This window comes from Anomaloglossus baeobatrachus, chromosome 1 (assembly GCF_048569485.1).
Source record: "Anomaloglossus baeobatrachus isolate aAnoBae1 chromosome 1, aAnoBae1.hap1, whole genome shotgun sequence".
Lineage (NCBI taxonomy): Eukaryota > Metazoa > Chordata > Amphibia > Anura > Aromobatidae > Anomaloglossus > Anomaloglossus baeobatrachus.
Window position 1 is genome coordinate 202,645,384 of NC_134353.1, and position 22,889 is coordinate 202,668,272.

Consider the following 22,889-nt stretch of genomic DNA (forward strand, 5'->3'; position numbering starts at 1 on the left):
CCGATTGACCTATGCCACAGCTGTTGCATTGTATTGCATTGACCCGAATCAAACGACCTGCTAGCAGAAGGGGGGAATGACCTGAGCGCGAGAAAGATCGCACTGATTTTCAGGATGATTTCTGGGAAGGGAAGACTCCTGGGGCGTCCAACGTTCCCAAGCAGTGTAAAGTCAGTACGCTGCTCCCCAGACTAAGAGGCTGGCGTCCGTGGTCAGGAGTAGCCAGCTCACTTGGGGGAGAAACTCCCTCTCGATATGGAAGAGGACTGAAGCCACCAGCAAAGCGCATACCTGACTGAAGGTGTCAGGTGAAAATTTCATCAAAGGAAAAAAGGTGCTCTTGTCCCAGGCAGCTAGAAGCGCAAGCTGCAGTGGGCGGTGGTGTGGCCCAGCGAGCAGTACTGCCTCTATAGCCGCCGCTATCCTACCTAGCACTCTCATACTGAATCGTATGGAGCGAGAGGATTATGTAGAAGACAGTGTACCGCTTGTTGTAGAGCGGTCGCCTTGTCTTGAGGGAGAAATATCAAGCCCCGAAGGGTGTCCAGGGACATGCCCAGGGAGGTGATGGATTTTGACGGGACCGGGGATGATTTGACTTGAGTCAGAAGCCGCTTTAAGCGGTATAGGGTTCCCACAGAGATCTGCACGCTGGTTGAGCCCTTGATGAGGTCATCCAAGCAAGGCAGAACAGCCACTCTCCTGGCATGAAGGGCACTCATGGCGGCCGCCATGACCTTTGTTAAGACCCTTGGTGCTGTGGCAGAGCCGAGGGTAGGGCCACAAATGAAAAAAAAAAAAGAAGTCCTGAACAGCGAAGCGGAGGAACTTTTGGTGAGCTGGAGCGATGGGTATGTGCAGGTACGCGTCCCTGATAGCTAGGGAGGCAAGGAATTCTCCTTTGACCAAAAAGGTAATAATGGACCCTAGGAATTCCATTCTGAATCCCCTTACGTGCACATGTTTGCTCAGGTGTTAGAGGTCCAGGATGGGTCGAACTGACCCGTCCTTTTTTGGGGACAACAAGAGGTTGGAATAGAAGGCCTTGAACCTCTCGCCGTCCGGAACCGGTACCATCACCCCCCGCTGTTTGGAGGGAGTGGATCGCTGAGGAGAAGGCCTCGCGGTGTTTTGGAGCCTTTGGGGGGGTTTGAGAGAAAAGACTGCCCAGGGGATCGGGTCCGAAATTCAATGTGGTAACCAGAAGACACAAGGTATCACACCCATTTGTGGTCTGAGGCGGCAGCCCAGATGGAGGAGGACGAGACTCCATGGTCTTTGTCTAGACTCTTTTCCTCCCGTGGCGTCAGACAAAAAAAAAAAAAGAGCCTGTCCAGACGATCGGCAAACCATCGGTCTGGAAAGGAGTACTGTGAGAGGCTTCTTGAAGACCGAGTCCGCTCTCCATTATCGGAACCAGAGGGCCTTACGGATGGCTATGGTATTTGAGGCGGCAATAACTGCGCAGGTAGCAGCGTCGAGGGAGGCCTGCATGAGGTACTCTGCCGCCGCAGCAATGTGAACTGTTACATCTGTGAGGGTGTGAGGGAAACTGGTAGTCCTGGTGCCTGTGCGACCCACACGAAAGAGGAGAGGGACCCGCAGCCTCAAGGCGGAGCGATCGAGCTGCTCCACTTGTCTGTCTGTCGGGTCCTTGAAGGAGGATCCATCAAGTAAAAGACAGGAGGGTCCTTCAGGCAGGCGGAAGCCGGGTGAGGGTCCACCGAGGCCAGATCGGCCCAGCCCTTAGAGACAGCTAAGCTAAAGGGGTACCGGGACCCCACGAGTTTACGGATACCAAAGCGTCGTCAAAACACTTTTCTTTTTCCTTTTGAGGTTTCTTCACCCTTTTAAAGGAGACCGCATGGTCAGTAATAGTGGATGGGAGATCTTCCACATGCAGAGTTTTGGTTAATTGCTGCAATAAGGGAGTCCATAGCAGCTTGATCGCTTGGGGAGGTTGAAACCAAGGAGTCATCCCGATACAAACATCATTCCCCTTCCTCCGGCTCCTCAGAGACCGCGGAACATGTGGGAGAATCCCATCTGTGTATCCCATAGGGAGAACCATGGGGGTCATGCCCTTTTTCTGATGTGCAACCGGTGAAGCAGAGGGCTGATTCTTATCAGGAGGACCCTCTATAGAGGTGTCATCAGGCTGCGTTCTGTCCAGGGCCCCCGAGGGGTGTGAGGACGATGTTGCATAGCCAGCACCAGGTTCTGAGAATTGTGCCCATTCCGGGGGACTGGGAGCCGTAGGCTCTGGGCTGGCAGCGGTGGTGGTGGTGGTGGTGGGGGGGTGAGCTACAGGGGCACCGGACTCACAGAAGGGAGAGGTGCTATCATCCCCTAGTAGCTTAGTGTGGCAGGATACATTAAAAGAAGGGAATTTTGTTACTTACCGTAAATTCCTTTTCTTCTAGCTCCTATTGGGAGACCCAGACGATTGGGTGTATAGCACTGCCTCCGGAGGCCACACAAAGCAATTACACTAAAAAGTGTAAGGCCCCTCCCCTTCTGGCTATACACCCCCAGTGGGATCACTGGCTCACCAGTTTTAGTGCAAAAGCAAGAAGGAGGAAAGCCAATAACTGGTTTAAACAAATTCACTCCGAAGTAACGTCGGAGAACTGAAAACCATTCAACATGAACAACATGTGTACCCGAAAAACAACCAAAAATCCCGAAGGACAACAGGGCGGGTGCTGGGTCTCCCAATAGGAGCTAGAAGAAAAGGAATTTACGGTAAGTAACAAAATTCCCTTCTTCTTCTGCGCTCCATTGGGAGACCCAGACGATTGGGACGTCCAAAAGCTGTCCCTGGGTGGGTAAAGAAATACCTCATGTTAGAGCTGCAAAGACAGCCCTCCCCTACAGGGAGGCAACTGCCGCCTGCAGGACTCTTCTACCTAGGCTGGCGTCCGCCGAAGCATAGGTATGCACCTGATAATGCTTGGTGAAAGTGTGCAGACTCGACCAGGTAGCTGCCTGGCACACCTGTTGAGCCGTAGCCTGGTGTCGTAATGCCCAGGACGCACCCACGGCTCTGGTAGAATGGGCCTTCAGCCCTGATGGAACCGGAAGCCCAGCAGAACGGTAGGCTTCAAGAATTGGTTCTTTGATCCATCGAGCCAGGGTGGCTTTGGAAGCCTGCGACCCTCTGCGCTTACCAGCGACAAGGACAAAGAGTGCATCCGAGCGGCGCAGGGGCGCCGTGCGGGAAATGTAGATTCTGAGTGCTCTCACCAGATCCAACAAATGTAAATCCTTTTCATACCGATGAACTGCATGCGGATAAAAGGACGGCAAGGAGATATCCTGATTAAGATGAAAAGAGGATATCACCTTCGGGAGAAACTCCTGAATGGGGCGCAGCACTACCTTGTCCTGGTGGAACACCAGGAAAGGAGCCTTGGATGACAGCGCTGCTAGTTCGGACACTCTCCGAAGAGACGTGACCGCTACCAGAAAGGCCACTTTCTGTGAGAGTCGAGAAAGTGACACATCCCTCAGAGGCTCGAAGGGCGGCTTCTGGAGAGCAACAAGGACCTTGTTTAGATCCCACGGATCTAACGGCCGCCTGTACGGAGGTACGATATGACAAACCCCCTGCAGGAACGTGCGCACCTGAGAAAGTCGTGCTAGACGCTTCTGAAAAAACACGGATAGTGCCGAGACTTGCCCTTTAAGGGAGCCGAGCGACAAGCCCTTTTCCAACCCAGATTGCAGGAAGGAAAGAAAGACAGGTAACGCGAATGGCCAGGGAGATACTCCTTGTGCAGAGCACCAGGATAAGAAAATCTTCCACGTTCTGTGGTAGATCTTAGCAGAAGTGGACTTCCTAGTCTGTCTCATGGTGGCCACGACCCCTTGGGATAATCCTGAAGACGCTAGGATCCAGGACTCAATGGCCACACAGTCAGGTTCAGGGCCGCAGAATTCCGATGGAAAAACGGCCCTTGGGACAGTAAGTCTGGACGGTCTGGTAGTGCCCACGGTTGGCCGACCGTGAGATGCCACAGATCCGGGTACCACGACCTCCTCGGCCAGTCTGGGGCGACGAGTATGACGCGGCCGCAATCGGATCTGATCTTGCGTAACACTCTGGGCAAGAGTGCCAGAGGTGGAAACACATAAGGGAGCCGGAACTGCGACCAATCTTGCACTAAAGCGTCTGCCGCCAGAGCTCTTTGATCGCGAGACCGCGCTATGAAGGTCGGGACCTTGTTGTTGTGCCGAGACGCCATTAGGTCGACGTCCGGCACCCCCCAGCGGCGGCAGATTTCCTGAAACACGTCCGGGTGAAGGGACCATTCCCCTGCGTCCATGCCCTGGCGACTGAGGAAGTCTGCTTCCCAGTTTTCTACGCCCGGGATGTGAACTGCTGATATGGTGGATGCTCTTTCCTCTACCCACATCAGAATCCGCCTGACTTCCTGGAAGGCTTGCCGACTGCGTGTCCCTCCTTGGTGGTTGATGTATGCCACCGCTGTGGAGTTGTCCGACTGAATTCGGATCTGTTTTCCTTCCAGCCACTGCTGGAAGGCTAATAGGGCAAGATACACTGCCCTGATCTCCAGAACATTGATCTGAAGGGTGGATTCCTGCTGAGTCCACGTCCCTTGAGCCCTGTGGTGGAGAAAAACTGCTCCCCACCCTGACAGACTCGCGTCTGTCGTGACCACTGCCCAGGATGGGGGCAGGAATGATCTTCCCTGCGATAATGAGGTGGGAAGAAGCCACCATAGCAGAGAATCCTTGGCCGTCTGAGAAAGGGAGACTTTCCTGTCTAGGGAAGTTGTCTTCCCGTCCCATTGGCGGAGAATGTCCAATTGAAGTGGACGCAGATGAAACTGCGCGAACGGGACTGCCTCCATTGCTGCCACCATTTTCCCTAGGAAGTGCATGAGGCGCCTTAAGGGGTGCGACTGACCCTGAAGGAGAGACTGCACCCCTGTCTGTAGAGACCGCTGCTTGTCCAGCGGAAGCTTCACTATCGCTGAGAGAGTATGAAACTCCATGCCAAGATACGTTAGTGATTGAGTCGGTGCCAGGTTTGACTTTGAAAAGTTGATGATCCACCCGAAAGTCTGGAGAGTCTCCAGCGCAACATTCAGGCTGTGTTGGCATGCCTCTTGAGAGGGTGCTTTGACAAGTAGATCGTCCAAGTAAGGGATCACCGAGTGTCCCTGAGAATGCAAGACTGCTACCACTGCCGCCATGACCTTGGTGAAAACCCGTGGGGCTGTCGCCAGACCAAATGGCAGAGCTACGAACTGGAGATGGTCGTCTCCTATCACGAAACGTAGAAAACGTTGGTGCTCTGTAGCAATCGGCACGTGGAGATAAGCATCTTTGATGTCTATTGATGCAAGGAAATCTCCTTGAGACATTGAGGCAATGACAGAGCGGAGGGATTCCATCCGGAACCGCCTGGCGTTCACATGCTTGTTGAGCAGCTTTAGGTCCAGAACAGGACGGAACGAGCCGTCCTTTTTTGGAACCACGAAGAGATTGGAGTAAAAACCTTGCCCTTGTTCCTGCAGAGGAACAGGGATCACCACTCCTTCTGCTCTTAGTGAGCACACCGCCTGCAGAAGGGCATTTGCTCGGTCGGGATGTGGGGAGGTTCTGAAGAACCGAGGCGGAGGATGAGAACTGAATTCTATCCTGTACCCGTGAGACAAAATGTCTGCTACCCACCGGTCTTTGACCTGTGGCAGCCAAATGTCGCAAAAGCGGGAGAGCCTGCCACCGACCGAGGATGCGGAGGGATGAGGCCGAAAGTCATGAGGCAGCCGCCTTGGAAGCGGTTCCTCCGGTTGTTTTCTTGGGGCGTGAATGAGCCCGCCATGAATCTGAGCTCCTTTGCTCCTTCTGAGTCCTTTTGGACGAGGAGAATTGGGTCTTGCTGGAGCCTCGAAAGGACCGAAACCTCGACTGCCACTTCCTCTGTTGAGGTTTGCTCGATCTGGGCTGGGGTAAGGAGGAGTCCTTACCCTTGGACTGTTTAATGATCTCAGCCAATTGCTCACCAAACAGTCTGTCTCCAGATAGTGGCAAGCTGGTTAAACATTTCTTGGAAGCAGAATCTGCTTTCCATTCCTTTAACCACAAGGCTCTGCGCAAAACCACAGAGTTGGCAGACGCCATTGAGGTACGGCTCGTAGAGTCCAGGACAGCGTTGATAGCGTAAGTCGCAAACGCAGACATTTGCGAGGTTAGGTACGCTACTCGCGGCACTGCTGGACGTATGATAGCGTCCACTTGTGCCAGGCCAGCTGAAATAGCTTGGAGTGCCCACACGGCCGCGAATGCTGGAGCAAACGACGCGCCGATAGCTTCATAGACAGACTTTAACCAAAGGTCCATCTGTCTGTCATTGGCATCTTTAAGTGAAGCCCCATCTTCCACTGCAACTATGGATCTAGCCGCAAGCCTGGAGATTGGGGGGGTCCACCTTTGGACACTGGGTCCAGCGTTTGACCACGTCAGGGGGAAAGGGATAACGTGTATCCTTAAGACGTTTGGAGAAACGCTTATCTGGATAAGCATGATGTTTCTGGACTGATTCTCTGAAGTCAGAGTAGTCCAGAAAAGTACTCAATTTACGCTTAGGATACCGGAACTGGAACTTCTCCTGCTGTGCAGCTGCCTCCTCTGCTGAAGGGGCTGGGGGAGAAATATCCAACAGTCTATTGATGGCCGCTATAAGGTCATTTACCATAGCGTCACCATCAGGGGTATCTAGATTGAGAGCGGTGTCAGGAGTAGATTCCTGATCACCCACCTCTGTCTCCTCATACAGAGCCTCGTCTCGCTGAGACCCTGACCAGTGTGATGACGGCGAGGGTCTTTCCCAGCGAGCCCGCTTAGGCTGCCTGGGACTGTCATCCGAGTCAGAGCCTTCAGCCTGTGATGCCTGGGACCCCCTTGAAGTACGGATTAGTTCCAACTGAGGGGGACCGGGGAGCATAGACACAGCAGTGTCCATGGTCTGAGAAACTGGCCTGGACTGCAAGGTTTCCAGGATTTTTGTCATAGTCACAGACATCTTATCAGCAAAAACTGCAAATTCTGTCCCCGTCACCGGGGCAGGGTTCACAGGCGTCTCTGCCTGGGCCACTACTACCATAGACTCTGGCTGACGAAGTGGCACAGGGACCGAACATTGCATGGGGGTCATTGGAACCTGCCGGTAGATTAGCCCCACATGCGGCACAAGCAGTGCATACCGCCTGTGCCTTGGCACCCTTGCGTTTTGCGGATGACATGTTGTTGTCTCCTCAGAGCAATGAGGGTATAAGCCAAGAAGCGACTGTACAGTGCAATATAAATATATATATGGTACAGGGAAAAAATGCACCAAATAACACTGTGGCACTAGTGGGGCCAGCACTTATGTGCAGCTTACCGCCCGCATAAACGCGGGTGTGTGGTCGCCAGAGTCCCTTGTCTGAGTCCCCCAGAGCCTGTGTCCGTTCTCCAGCCAGACTGCATGCAGGAATGGCTGCCGGCGTCCTGTGGAGAGGGGCGGGCCCTGGGCGTGTTGAGACCAAGAGCGGGAAACCTGCGTCCCCACTGTGCCCAGTGAGAGGGCTGGAGCATGTAAATAAGGCTCCAGCCCTCGGCGCTGCCTATTGCACAGCGTCTCTCCCTTTCCCTGATTGACAGGGTGGGGGCGGGAACGAACCGTAACTAGGCCGCAAAAGCCGGGGACTAGATTTATGAGGGCTGCCGCCGTAAAAGCGCGGGCAGCGCGAGTCCCCGGCGCACTACAAGTCCCAGCGGCGCCGCCGCTCCCGGAGCGGCCGGCGCGGTAGTTCCCATAAAATCACTCAGCTAAGCTGCAGTGACTCTAACCCGAGCGCGCAGCGCTAGTGCCCCCGGCGCACTAGCACACCCAGCAAGCCTGGAGTGTGCGTGCCTGTCTGTGCGGGGACACAGAGTACCTGAACGTTGCAGGGCCTTGTCCCTGACTGTACTCAGCTCCTCCAGCAGGGTCTCTGGGTCTGTGGATGGAGCTCGGCCTCAGGGTTTGGGGGCCGGTAAGATCCCACTTCCACAGAGCCCCTTAGGGGGATGGGGAAGGAAAGCAGCATGTGGGCTCCAGCCTCCGTACCCGCAATGGGTACCTCAACCTTACAAACCGCAAGTGGGGTGAGAAGGGAGCATGCTGGGGGCCCTATATGGGCCCTCTTTTCTTCCATCCGATAGAGTCAGCAGCTACTGCTGACTAAACAGTGGAGCTATGCGTGGATGTCTGACCTCCTTCGCACAAAGCAGAAAACTGGTGAGCCAGTGATCCCACTGGGGGTGTATAGCCAGAAGGGGAGGGGCCTTACACTTTTTAGTGTAATTGCTTTGTGTGGCCTCCGGAGGCAGTGCTATACACCCAATCGTCTGGGTCTCCCAATGGAGCGCAGAAGAAAAGTCTTATAGTTGTTGCTGTAATTGTGCAGGGCATAATACATGTGACTGCAGCCTCTGGCTGATGAGCCACAAACTCTGATTGTAATGAGGGAGCAATGCTCTGCAGAGCTAATGTGCAAATGAGGATATGACTCACCCAGAACACTGATGACCCCTCCCCCCCTTCTCCTGCGTCCCAGTTCCTGTGGGAAGGAGGAAGCCAGCTCTGAGAGACGCTCACAGGCTCAGATCACAACAAGAGGGAGCAATGCTCTGCAGGGCTCCTGTGTGAGGAGAGGTACGCGCGCTTTCGTGACGGGGCGCGGCTTATCGAGTGTCAGAGGGGGTGGGGCTTAGCTCTGACAAGAAGGCATGAGAAATATAATGGAAAAAAAAAAATGGTGAGAAGGGACTCCCCTTCCCCGCTCCAGCCCTGCACAGCAATGGTGGACAGAAAAAAACTCTAAGTGTACCGCAGCTATGGGTGCACCGAGTCCTGGGGGCTCTCCCCCTCCCCCCACCACAGGTGGAATCAGCCCAATCCAGTTAGTGTGACCTTTGCTCCAATTCCTGTCAGAGAGCCAGTGTGGAAATTCTGACGCCTGCTGTGCCCGGTCACAGAGCTTATATCAACTCAGAGCCTGCCAGAGGAACTGAGGAAGTTTTTCATCTGCTCTGGAAATTGGAAGGATCTCACCTCATGTAGAGATGACAGTCTCTGCCTGGTCACGCTGGTGCAGAGCGTGTATCAACTCAGAGCCTGCAAGAAGGACTGAGGAAGTTTTCATCTGCTTTGGAAAATCGGTGCCTGTGAGAACCGTCATCCAGTGAGATGTAGCCCAGGATCCAGCGTCGCAGGAGGGGGTACGGGGAGGCGACACACAGTGTTCCCGCCTGTTGATGGTTTTGGGAAATTGGTCCCCGAAGGAAACAGTCGCCCTCTAAAAACAAAAAATTCTTGCTGCAGTAGTCTGCAGAGATGTGCCTCCTATAGACACTAAACTAAAACTGAAGTAGCCTGGCTGGGCCAGGGGGTGTATACTGCAGGGGAGGAGCAAACATCTTTGCATCTACTTAGTGTCCTCCTATGGATAAGCAGCATAAACACCCATGGTCCTGTGTCCCCCAATGAGGCGTCAGAGAAATATATTCTTTTGTGATAGAAGTCCTGTGGCGGCACGTTGGCTCAGTGGTTAGCACTGCAGACTTGCAGCGATGGGGTCCTGGGTTCAAATCCCACCAAGGACACCATCTGCAAGAAGTTTCTATGTTCTCCCTGTGTTTGTGATGGTTTCCTCTTGGTTCTCCGGTTTACTCCCACACTCCAAAGACATACAGATAGAAACTCTAGATTGTGAGCCCCAATGGGGACAGTGTTGCCAATGTATGTAAAGCACTGTGGAATTAATAGCGCTATATAAATGAATACATTTTATTATTATATTATTATAAGTGGTTAGCACCATTACTTTGTAGTATACAAAAGTCATGGGATCAAATCTAATAAAGTACATCTTCATAAAGTCTAAATGGCTTTTCTCTGGGTGCTCTGGTATCCTCCTCACTCCAAAACTTTGGTAGGATAACTGTCTATTTATGTAATTGGCCCTACTGCCACGTGTATTAGGACTACGTGAGCAGCTGGAAATTCATTCTCTTAACTATGCGGATCCTCAGTGTGCCAATCCTCATATTTTACACAAAGATAACCATTTCAATTCATAGCATGATGAGGAGGTGCTGAAAACCTGGAGAAGAGCTAACTAATAATATAAGCCAATACCAAAGCTAACAGATATACTTAAAAATAGTATTTACCAGAGGTCAAGTGCCTGATGATAGGGTGAACCCCACATTGGGCCGTACTTATCTTCTGGCTTCCAGACTGAAATTAAATTGGATAGCAAAGAGGCGTTAATTACAGAGAACACTTAAAGATCCTTGATGAATAAAATATCTCATTCTTAAATAGGTGAAATAGCAAAGTGCTTGTAAAAACATGCAACTTAGCAATTTACAGCAAAGTCAATACAAGGTTTGTACTGCAGTCTGCCCGCAGTGTGAACCAGTACTGAAAACACGACAGCATCCATATAATACACCTCACTTATATAAATACCTGAGATACGAGCTGATTCACGAGCATCGGAATCTCGAATGTAACTCCTAAGGACGTGCTCAACATTAGGTTTGTCAAAAAATTCAAGGGAGATTCTTTGGCAAGGATTTTCATTGTACATATATCCCAGCAACCTGGTGGGACTGGCAGCATGTGAGTAAAGTTAAGTATCTGCAACATGACAAAAAAAACAAAACAGTAGGTTAGGTTTCAATCCTTAAAATGATTTAAAGGTATTCTTAGGGGTACTTCTCACATAGGGAGATCGCTGTTGAGTCACGGTTTTTGTGACGCAGCAGTGACCTCATTAGCGATCTCGCTGTGTGTGACACTGAGCAGCGATCTGGCCCCTGCTGTGAGATCGCTGCTCGATGCACACACTGCTGGTTCATTTTTTGGGCGTTGCTCTCCCGCTGTGAAGCACACATCGCTGTGTTTGACAGCGAGAGACCAACGATCTGAATGTGCAGGAGCAGGGAGTCCGCGTCTGGCAGCCTGCGGTAAGCTGTAACCAAGGTAAATATCGGGTAACCAAGAGAAGCCCTTTGCTTGGTTACCCGTTATTTACCTTGGTTACTAGCACCGCCGCTCTCAGGCTGCCAGTGCCGGCTCCCTGCTCAAGTAGCCGGAGTACACATCGGGTAAATAAGCAAAGCGGTTTGCTTATTAACCCGATGTGTACTCTGGCTAGGAGTGCAGGGAGCCAGCGCTAAGTGGTGTGCACTGGTAACCAAAATAAATATCAGGTAACCAAGCGCTTGGTTACCCGATATTTACCTTAGTTACAAAGCGCAGCATCGCTTCCACGCATCGCTGCTGGCTGGGGTCTCGTGGCTGGTCACTGGTCGCTGGTGAGATCTGCCTGATTGACAGCTCACCAGCGACCATGTTGCGACGTACCAGCGATCCTGACCAGGTCAGATTGCTGGTGGGATCGCTGGAGCGTCGCTAAAATGTGACGGTACCATTACTTTAGAGGGGTTGCCCACTACAGGACAAGTCTTTAATGAAAGGCCCAGAGTTAGTATAAATTAAAAAAAAAAAAAAGATTTAGAATTACTTCGCAGATCATTGACATTTCTATGCCCTGGGCCTGTGACCCCCCACCTGTCTCCTGACATAAAATGTCACATGACATTGTTTATGCTGCCCTGATTGGCTTTAGCTGCAGCTGCTGATTGGATGCAACTGACTCATTTGTGTCAGGAGACTTGTGAAGGATAGGCCACTGAAAGAGAAGGAACAGCAGCAGTTCAGGAACTATAGACCATTGTTAAAAATGTATGCAGCACCTGGTGCTATTAATTAAGTAGCTGTCTAGTAGTAAACAAACCCTTTAAATATATTTAAAAAAAAAATAAAAAAAAAATGTCAAGCGAATAGCTTTCAGTGACTAAAAGAGGTGGGTTTCTAGGTAACACTGAGGAGAATGCAAATTCCTTTTAACTAAGCTACTTCTGTCCGTGTCCTCCCTAAGCTAACTTAACAGGTCACACATTAAAGTACATATGCAGCGATCATATCATCAGATCTGTTTTTATAAAGGGGTTGAGAAATTGTGGTTATCACCTATCCACAAGATAGGATACAGCTTGCTGATCACAGTGGTGCTCTATTGCTATACCATTCACTAATCCAGAGATCCAGGCTGTGGAGTCTCCTTTGTGGATGGAGTGATACTCCAGTGAGCTGACACTCTATTGACTATCTATGGAACTGCAGGAGATGTGAAAGCATGATGCCCACCTATCTCAGAAAGTCCCATAGGTTGAATGGAGCTGTCATACACATGCAAGACCATTATTTTGGTTAATCTGGACACTTCTGCGCTTTGCTATTTGCATTAGTGGAGGGTCCTAGCAATCAGTAAATTAACACATCTTGAAGTCCACACCCCAATGGCGAGCTATTTTGCTCCCATATGAGCCAGCCTACATGTTTGAAGCAGGTGAGAAGAATAGCTATATATAAACAAAAACAGAACAACAAGTAGTGATGTTAAAGGGAACCTGTCACCTAGAATATGCGTTCTGACCTATCAGCAGACGCCTGTGTGCCCTAATTACACCTCCCTACCTATCCCTGTGTTATAAAATTGTATACTATTAAAGTAATAAAAAACGTTTTATTACCTTCATATTTCCTATGTAAATTAGAGAGCTTCTGGTCACATAGGCGGCGCCTTGCCCCTGCATACTTTCCGTGATACCATGGAGTCACATGAGCGACGTCCCAGTCGCTCATTCTATCCTGCACGCCTTTATACTTATTGCGGCAGGCTTCTCTTCCGGGCTCTCCTTGTCAGTTTCAGACGCGCACTGTGCACGCATGAAGCCGGCACGTGAACACCCGGAAGAAGCCTGCCACAATGCGCGCAGGATAGAATGAGCGACGGTGACGTCGCTCATGTGACTCCATGGTTTCACGCCCACAGGGGCGTGATACCATGGAAAGTATGCAGTCGTCCATAGGGCAAGGCGCTGCCCCTGTGACCAGAAGCTCTCTAATTTACATAGAAATATGAAGGTAATAAAACGTTTATTACTTTCATATTATACAATTTTACAACACAAGGATGGGTAGGGAGGTGTAATTAGGGCGCACATGCGTCTGCTGATAGGTCAGAACGCATATTCTAGGTGACCGGTTCCCTTTAAAGAGGTTGTCCACTACTCACACAATTCCTTCTCAATTCCTATGTTTCTACTATGTATATAACAATGTGACATGATGACTGCACCAACCAGCGCTGGCTTCACTCTCCCCTCATTCGAGCAAAACAAAATATCATGAAGAAGTAATAGCAGACTTCTTCTGAATGTCTTGATTTGTCTTAAAAAAAGGGAGAGTAAACCCAAAGCTGATTGGTGAAAGGGATCAGTTGACAATGTCATGCAATACATGGGAGAGCCAGTGCCGACAACGCTGGAACGTGCCAGCCCCGAAGGGGAGTATAAGTCTTATTATTTTCTTGGGAGAAAATAGAAGTGAGAAGGGGTTATCCTAGTAGTGGACAACCGCTTTAACAAGTAATGTTATGTAGGAAAATAAGCCAGCACAAAATGACTGCTCAAATGAAGGACCTTTATCGTGGCCAAGTAATTCAGTGCACCTTGCCACCTAATTGTTTTCCATATATCTCCATCCTCCTCTTCATTGACAGCTCTGGCTTTACAGAAGCCAGAAAAGTGTAGAAATAGATAGAAATCAAGTAGTTGGGAAGGTGTACTGAATCATATGCCCACGCCAACAGCGCACAGAGCTATTGCGCTTCGTCATTTTGCACTGATGCTTTCCTACGTAAAATTACCTGATAATATCACCAATTCATTTCACCAGTACGGGTCTCAAGTAAAAAAAAAAAAAAAAAAAAGCAGTAAGAAAATATCTGTTGGATGCTTAATTTGGAGAAGTCGGAACACCCTCTTTCAGAATATTATAAAGAAGTCGACATCCTAAAACAAAGGCATTGTTTGACATTTTTTCCATAAGCGGGCCAATTTTCATCTGTAAAAAAAAACAATAGAAAAGGCAGCCTTCTCCCCTCTAGTATCTATTTTGCATCCCATGTTTGCACAGAAAAACTTAAGGCTATTGTCTGAACATTTTTGTTGTTGTTGTTACTGCAACTAATCATTTTTTTTATACAGCTCCAATAATTCCTTATAGACGCGAATAGTCGATGGTGATCCGAAATAACGGATGAGAATGTGGCATGCACGGAGACGACAGAATGCATGGATGATAAAACCTGTAGAATATAAGGTGGTACAGTTTCTAGAATAATAGCACTAGCTACTATAACTACCGCACCTTAAAAAGCCCCTGGACTTGTTCGGGTACAAACACATCAGTGAGAATGACAGGAAAGTTCAGGTTGTTTTCCAGCCACAATGACCACAGCCCAGTGGGATCCTGAAGTTGTTGCATGTAAAATGATATTTTTGAAGTGTCAAAATTCAGATACCTGTGGAAAAAAATCAACATTAGAAGGAAATATGTTAGATATTTGTATCAATAAACACTATGGTCTCATTAAAATACATGAACAATAAAACTTGGTCTTCTGCGGTGATCTGAAAGTAGTTTCTCGACAACTGTTGGCAGCTTTAGTGGCACCAGGTATCTCTTAGCATTATTAGATTGTAGCAACAGGGTCAAAGCCATATCCCTAGGCCATATGTTTAATAAAACTCTTAATGTGTATTCTGTGCTTTGGTCATATCTGAAAGTGGCTTGTGACCAAGAAAAAGAGAATTTTGTTTACTTACCGTAAATTCTTTTTCTTATAGTTCCGACATGGGAGACCCAGACCATGGGTGTATAGCTTCTGCCTCCGGAGGACACACAAAGTACTACACTAAAAAGTGTAGCTCCTCCCTCCTAGCATATACACCCCCTGGATAACCAAATATAGCCAGTTTAGTGCAAAAGCTGAAGGAGGACATCCACCCACAAGTAGAGATAGCGCAAAACCCGGAACAACCGGAACCTCTGTCTACAACAACAGCCGGTGAAAACACACGGAAAAAGAAAACTGCCAACAGGCAACAGGGAGGGTGCTGGGTCTCCCATGTCGGAACTATAAGAAAAAGAATTTACGGTAAGTAAACAAAATTCTCTTTTTCTTCATTGTTCCTTATGGGAGACCCAGACCATGGGACGTCTCAAAGCAGTCCATGGGTGGGAATAAACAGAAAACTGAGAAGTAGGCGAAACCTAACTTCACAAATGGGCGACAGCCGCCTGAAGGATGAGTCTGCCCAAGCTCGCATCTGCCGAAGCATGAGCATGCACTTGGTAGTGCTTCGAAAAGGTATGCAGACTGGACCAAGTGGCAGCCTGACAGACCTGCTGAGCCGTAGCCTGGTGCCTGAAAGCCCAAGAGGCACCGACAGCTCTGGTGGAGTGTGCCTTGATCCCCGGCGGGGGAGGCACTTGAGTACACTGGTAGGCATCGGAAATGGCCGACCTAATCCAACGAGCTAGGGTCGGCTTAGAAGCTGAGAGGCCCTTACGCCGACCAGTGGTCAGCACAAAGAGAGAGGTGCACCGGCTAAGAGCAGCGGTGCGAGACACATAGATCCGGAGCGCCCGCACCAGATCCAGAGTATGCAACGCTTTTTCAAAGCGATGAACAGGAGCCGGACAAAAGGAAGGCAGGGAAATATCCTGGTTAAGGTGGAAAGGAGAGACCACCTTAGGAAGAAAGTCCGGAGTCGGACGGAGAACCACCTTGTCTTGATGAAAAACCAAAAAAGGTGACTCCGAAGAGAGCGCAGCCAAATCAGAGACTCTCCTGAGGGAAGTTATGGCCACTAGAAAGACGACTTTCTGTGAAAGACGAGACAAAGAAACCTCCCTAAATGGCTCAAAAGGGGGTTTCTGCAAGTCCGTGAGGACCAGATTAAGGTCCCAGGGATCCAAAGGCCGCCGGTAAGGTGGAATGATTTGAGATGCGCCCTGCATGAAGGTGCGCACCTGGGCCAGTCGGGCGATACGCCGCTGGAACAACACTGACAGAGCCGAGACCTGTCCCTTAAGGGAATTGAGGGATAGTCCTAGCTGCAGACCGGACTGTAGAAAGGACAGGATGGTCGGCAAGGAAAAAGGCCAAGGGGCATGGCCGGAAGAACGACACCAGGAGAGGAAAATTCTCCAAGTCCTGTGGTAAATCTTGGCCGAGCAAGACTTCCGAGCCCGAGTCATGGTGGACATGACTTCAGGAGGGATACCAGAAGTCGTCAAGATCCAGGACTCAAGAGCCCCGTCGTCAATCTGAGAACCGCAGAATTCTGGCGGAAAAACGGACCTTGTGAGAGAAGGTCTGGACGGTACGTAAGATGCCACGGCACCTCTACGGACAGGAGGAGCAGGTCTGGATACCAAGCTCGCCTGGGCCAGTCTGGAGCAATGAGGATGACCAGACGGCCCTCCATTCTGATCTTGCGCAGGACTCTGGGCAAGAGAGCTAGAGGGGGAAACACGTAAGACAGACGGAACTGGGACCAATCCTGAACCAGCGCGTCCGCTGAAAAGGCATGAGGATCGTGGGAGCGAGCCACGTAAACCGGGACCATGTTGTTGTGCCGGGATGCCATTAGATCCACTTCCAGAGTGCCCCACAGCTCTGATTTCCAGCACATTGATCGAGAGGGCTGATTTGGACTGAGTCCAAGTGCCCTGTGTTCGGTGTTGGAGAAATACTGCTCCCCAGCCGGATAGACTGGCATCCGTGGTGAGGATCACCCAGGACGGGGTCAGGAAGGAGCGTCCCTGAGACAGAGAGAGGTGCCGAAGCCACCACTGAAGAGAGCTCCTGGTCTGTGGCGACAGAGCCACCAACCTGTGCAAGGAAGAAGTCCGCTTGTCCCAACAGCGGAGAATGTCCAGCTGCAGAGGACGCAGATGGAACTGGGCAAAGGGAACCGCTTCCATTGACGCCACCATCTGACCCAGCACCTGCATGAGGTGCCTGATGGAATGACGGCGGGGCCTCAACAGAGAGCGCACCGCCAGATGGAGGGACTGCTGTTTGACTAAGGGCAGCTTGACAAGTGCCGGCAGAGTCTCGAATTGCATCCCTAGGTACGTGAGTTTTTGGGTCGGGGTCAGAGTGGACTTGGGCAGATTGACAAGCCACCCGAATTGAACAAGAGTGGCGAGAGTGAGCGAGACACTCCGCTGACAGTCTGCACTGGATGAAGCCTTGACAAGAAGGTCGTCCATGTAAGGAATCACTGCCAACCCCTGGAGGTGCAGAACCGCAACCACTGCTGCCATGACCTTGGTAAATACTCAAGGGGCCGTGGCTAACCCGAAGGGGAGAGCCACGAATTGGAAATGTTCCTCTCCGATTGCAAAACGTAGCCAACGCTGGTGTGAAACTGCAATTGGCACATGCAGATAGGCATCTCTGATGTCGATGGATGCCAGGAAATCTCCTTGGGTCATTGAGGCAATGACTGACCGCAGAGACTCCATGCGAAAATGCCGCACCTGAACATGCTTGTTGAGAAGCTTGAGATCCAGGATGGGCCGGAAGGAACCGTCCTTTTTGGGGACTAGGAAGAGATTTGAGTAAAAACCTCTGAACCGTTCCCTGGCGGGAACCGGTACAATTACTCCGTTGGCCTGCAAGGATGCCACGGCCTGAGAGAAGGCGGCGGCCTTGGAGCAGGGGGGAGTTGACAGAAAAAATCTGTTTGGCGGGCTGGAAGAGAACTCTATCCTGTAGCCGTGGGAGATGATATCCCGCACCCACTGATCGGAGACGTGTTGAAACCACACGTCGCCAAAGTGGGAGAGCCTGCCACCGACCAAGGACGTTGCTGGCTCGGCCAGATAGTCAAGAGGAGGCTGCCTTGGTGGCAGCAGCTCCTGCGGACCTTTGTGGACGCGGCTTCTTGCGCCAGGTGGGCTTCTGGTCCTTGGCTGAGTTAGTGGACGAGGCCGAGGGCTTAGAGGACGACCAGTTAGAGGAACGAAAGGAACGAAACTTCGACTGGTTCCTGCCCTGGACAGGTTTCCTGGTTTTAGTCTGTGGCAAGGAAGTACTCTTCCCGCCAGTAGCCTCCTTAATAATGTCATCCAGTTGTTCACCGAACAGCCTGGACCCAGCAAATGGGAGCCCAGCAAGGTACTTCTTTGAGGAAGCATCTGCCTTCCACTCTCGAAGTCACAAGATCCTGCGGATAGCGAGGGAATTAGCGGAGGCCACCGCAGTGCGGTGAGAGGCCTCCAGCATGGCAGACATGGCGTAGGCTGAAAAGGCTGAAGCCTGGGAAGTTAAGGCAACCAATTCAGGCATAGAGCCCCTAGTGAGGGAATGCATCTCCTCTAGGGAAGCAGAGATGGCTTTGAGAGCCCACACTGCTGCAAAGGATGGGGAGAACGAGGCCCCTGCCGCCTCATAGACAGACTTGGCCAAGAGGTCAACCTGGCGGTCAGTGGGATCCTTAAGTGAGGTGCCATCAGCCACAGATACAACTGTCCGGGCTGAGAGTCTCGACACCGGAGGGTCTACCTTTGGTGAGTGAGCCCACTCCTTGACCACCTCTGGTGAAAAAGGATAACGGTCATCAGAACCACGCTTTGGGAAGCGTTTGTCAGGACAGGCTCTGGGCTTGGACACAGTGGCTTGAAAACTGGAGTGGTTAAAGAACACACTCCTTGTTCTCTTAGGCAAGGTAAACTGGTGTTTTTCTGCCAGAGAGGGTTGCTCCTCTGATACTGGCGGATTGAGGTCCAGTACAGAATTAATGGACGCAATCAAATCACTAACATCTGCATCGCCCTCGGTCAGATCAATGGGGCACATGGAGGTAGCGTCCGAGCCCGCAGTAAAGACATCCTCCTCGTCCTGCGAGTCGGCTCGTGAATCGGAGCCGCGGGACGAGGAAGGAGAGGGGACCCTGCGTCTCCTTTTAGGAGGACGGGGTCTGGGAGCAGATGAAGAATCCTCTGTGAGCTCTGCAGAGCGAGCCGAAGCAGCAGAGGCGCCCTGAGAAGGGGGCTGATGCATGCTCAGCAGAGTCCAGGACAGCTGTCCCATGGAGTCGGCAAAGGACTGGGAGATAGACTTAGAAAACAATTCTACCCAAGCCGGGGGTTCAGCCACCGGGGCCGGAGCAGCCGGAGGGACCACTGGGGAGACTCCAGGCTGAGGCACCACCATGTTAGAGCAGGCATCACAATGAGGATATGTGCTCGGTTCAGGCAGTACGAGCTTACATGCAGTGCATATTGAGTACAGCCTTGCAGCCTTGCTCCTAGTGTGAGACATGCTGCTGAGGTGGGGGCTCTGCAGTAAAGAACACACTCCTTCAGAATGACCCCTAGAGAGTGTATAAGAAGATCCACAACCAGAGGTTGTGGCTTACCAGACCGTTTTGTGTGCCCTCCGGATCCCACAGCTCGGACCCCCTGCAGAGAAGCAGCAGCCAGCGCCGATCAGTGTGGGGACGCTGATAAAATGGCGCCGGAGTGAGGAGGGGGGGCGGGGCCTAGTCCAAGAGCGGGAACCGGAGGGCCAAGGAGATATACAAGGGAAGGAAACATCTCCTCGGAGAGGAGTGTCCTCCCCTGTGCTGAACGGCCGGTGGGCGGCGCCGCACTGTCCCTCTGCATGACTGACATGCAGGGGCAGTGAAAACGAAAGTAGGCCGCAGCCGAAGCCGGGGCCTAAATTTTACAATGCGGCCGGCGCGCAAGCACCCTCGGCGCGGTTCTCAGGTGAAAACCAGAGAACCGGCCGGAAATGTCACCAAAGTAACCTGACACACTCTCCCCAACAATAAAGATGCAAGGGACCCCCTGACAATAACGTCTCAAATACTTAGCTTGTGAGACGCAGGGCCAGGTCCCTGAGGGATGAGTGCTCTGTCTGGCAGGGTCCTGAAAGGGCTTCGGATGGAGACCGGTCTCCTGCAAAGCAGTGAGAACCGTGCTGGCTCCCACTTCAAACCAGAGCCCAAGGGATGGTGAAGGAGCGCGGCATGTAAGGCTCCAGCCTTGAAATCAACCTTAACAACACCGCCGACACAGTGGGGTGAGAAGGGACATGCCGGGGGTCCAGCTTGGACCCGCTTTTCTTCAAACTCTTTAAAATCAAAATTCAGATGAGAATGCATGTGTGGATGTGTGCCTCCTGAACACAAAGCATTGAACTGGCTATATTTGGTTATCCAGGGGGTGTATATGCTCGGAGGGAGGAGCTACACTTTTTAGTGTAGTACTTTGTGTGTCCTCCGGAGGCAGAAGCTATACACCCGTGGTCTGGGTCTCCCATAAGGAACGATGAAGAAATAGTTGTGAAACAATACTCAACAGTTGTTAATGAACTTCATGTCCATGCTACCACAGATCACAGTTACATTGCAATCATTAATAAAAGATACATGGGTCAAAGTGAATACTTTCCTTTACATCTATTTTTTTCATAATCGTGATATTTCATATACAGTCATGGTTGAAAGTGTTGGCACACCCTTGAAATGGTTTCGGAAAAATTAAGTATTTCTGCCAGAAAATAATTATAATTACATGTTTTGTTATACACATGTTGATTTCCTTTGTGTGTATTGGAACAACACAAAAAAAAAAAACTGAAAAAAAAAATGCAAATTTCACTCAAAACTCCAAAAATGGGCCGGACATAGTTGTTTGCACCCTCTACTTAATATTTGGTTGCACTCCCTTTGTAATAAATAACTGCAATCGATCGCTTCCTATAACCATCAACAAGCTTCTTACACTTTTCAAGTGGAATTTTGGGCCACTCTTCTTTTGCAATCTGCTCCAGGTCTGTCACATTTGAATTGTACCTTCTCCCAACATCAATTTTAAGATCTCTCCACAGGTGTTCAATGGGATTTAGATACGCACTCATTTCTGCCACTTCAGAACTCTCCGGCGCTTTGTTTCCATCCATTACTGGGTGCTTCTTGAAGTATATTTGTGGTCATTGTCCTTCTGGAAGACCCATGACCTAGAATGCAAACCAGGCTTTCTGACACTGGGCACTACATTGCAAATGAAAATAATTTAGTAATCTTCAGATTTCATGATGCCTTGCACATAGTCAACAGTCACAGTGTCTTAGGCAGTAAAAAAAAACCCAATATATCTTTGAACCTCCACCACATTTGACTGTAACTACTGTGTGCGCTTTGTAAGCCTCAATCCATTTTCGGTAAACAGTACAATAATGTGCTTTACCAAAAAACTCCATCTTTGTCTCTCGTCTACAAGATGCTTTTCCAGAAGGATTTTGGCTTACTCATTTACATTTTGGCAAATGGCAGTCTGGCTTTTTTGTCTCTGTGTCAGCAGTGGGGTCCTCCTGGGTCTGTTGCCATAGCGTTTCATTTATATTTGAGTGTATAGTTCATGCTGACACTTATTCACCCTGAGCCTGCAGGATAGCTTGAATTTCTTTTTAACTTGATTGGGGCTGCTTATCCACTATCCGGACTATCCTGCATTGCAACCTTTCATTAATTTTTCTTTGCCGTCCAGCTCCAGTGTTAAGGATTAAAAACTTGTTGATTATGCTGCGCATTGAGGACAAATTAACATCAAGATCTCTGGAGATGGACTTGTAACCTTGAGATTGTTGACATTTTTAAAACATTTTGGTTCTCAAGTACCTAGATATTTAACCTTCTCCTTATTGCTCTTCATGCTTAGGGCCGTTTCTCACATCCGGCTTTTCGCCGGATTGGTGGATCAGGGGCACTCCAGTACAGTGTGATACAGTACAATGGTAGCGCGACAAGCTCCGGTCACATGCTGTCATGTGACCGCAGCATATGGCCCGGAAGTTGACGCGCTGCCATTGTACTGTATCACACCGGATCCGCCAATCCGGCATAAAGCTGGATGTGTGAAACGGCCCTTAGTGTGTCACACACAGGCACAATGCAAAGCTTGAGTCAACTTCTCCCCTTTTTATCTAGTTTCAGGTGTGGTTTTCATATTGCCCCCACCTGTTACTTGCCACAGGTGAGTTTGAACAAAGTTGTTTACCCACAATTTTTGAAAGATGCCAACAATGTTGTCTGTCCCATTTTTGGGCTTGTGTGTGAAATTATGTCCAATTTGCCTTTTTCTAGGTTTTTTTGGGTTGTTCAGGTACTCACAAAGGAAATAAACATCTGGGAGAAATACTTCATTTTCTGGAACAATTTAAAGGCTGCCAACACTTTTGGCCATGACTGTATATTCTTAGCCCCAAAATCTGTTTGATTATATTACACTTCACTATCCAGAATAGTTTCAGTTCATTTTTTTAACTGGTGCCGTCACATATTACCTCCTAGTTTAACTCATAAATAGATCTTGTGGCATAAACGTACCCCTCGGATATGTTGTAGGAAACGCACAGAGATGGGGGAGGAGGAGCTTCTACGACGTGAAGTCGTTTTCCATCAGGGTTGTCGCAATCAGACTCTCGTAAGGCTGTGGCAAAACATAAAAAAATTACACTATGAAATTAATGGAAGATAGGTAGCTGTACCATGTCCACCACATAACCCACTATGGTCTAATAAATATTCGGATTTATCAAATGGTCATATTAATAGTAGTATCTGGCATGTCTGCTTTTGTAAATAGCTGTATTACACACTCTCGTGTCTAGAGAGTGTCAGGCTGTGCCAGGTGATGCGATACAAGACTCGTGAGAGTCCCTCGCAAGTGTGACTCCAGCCTAAAGTGCAGTTCGTCTCTTTTATAGTAAACTGCTCCTGGGGACACTACTTTCCGGAAAACAAAAAGCCCCTTCTAAGAACTATTATGTGGTCAGCCTTTTCTATCAATATTCAAACTGCTCTGTCGCAGGAGCCAAATGCGCATT

General features: G+C 50.0%; 1 protein-coding gene across 1 annotated transcript in view; it reads right to left on the reverse strand.

Annotated features, from left to right (window-relative positions):
* The window catches only part of TMEM131L (transmembrane 131 like), a 240,091-nt gene that overhangs the window by 80,163 nt on the left and 137,039 nt on the right, over nucleotides 1–22,889 (reverse strand). Inside the window, exons 12-15 of the mRNA XM_075347720.1 lie at nucleotides 22,390–22,492; nucleotides 14,345–14,498; nucleotides 10,532–10,702; nucleotides 10,231–10,297 (exon numbers count right to left, since the gene is read on the reverse strand). Of these exons, the coding sequence (XP_075203835.1) occupies nucleotides 10,231–10,297; nucleotides 10,532–10,702; nucleotides 14,345–14,498; nucleotides 22,390–22,492 (495 nt within the window). The remainder of the gene's footprint in view (nucleotides 1–10,230; nucleotides 10,298–10,531; nucleotides 10,703–14,344; nucleotides 14,499–22,389; nucleotides 22,493–22,889) is intronic.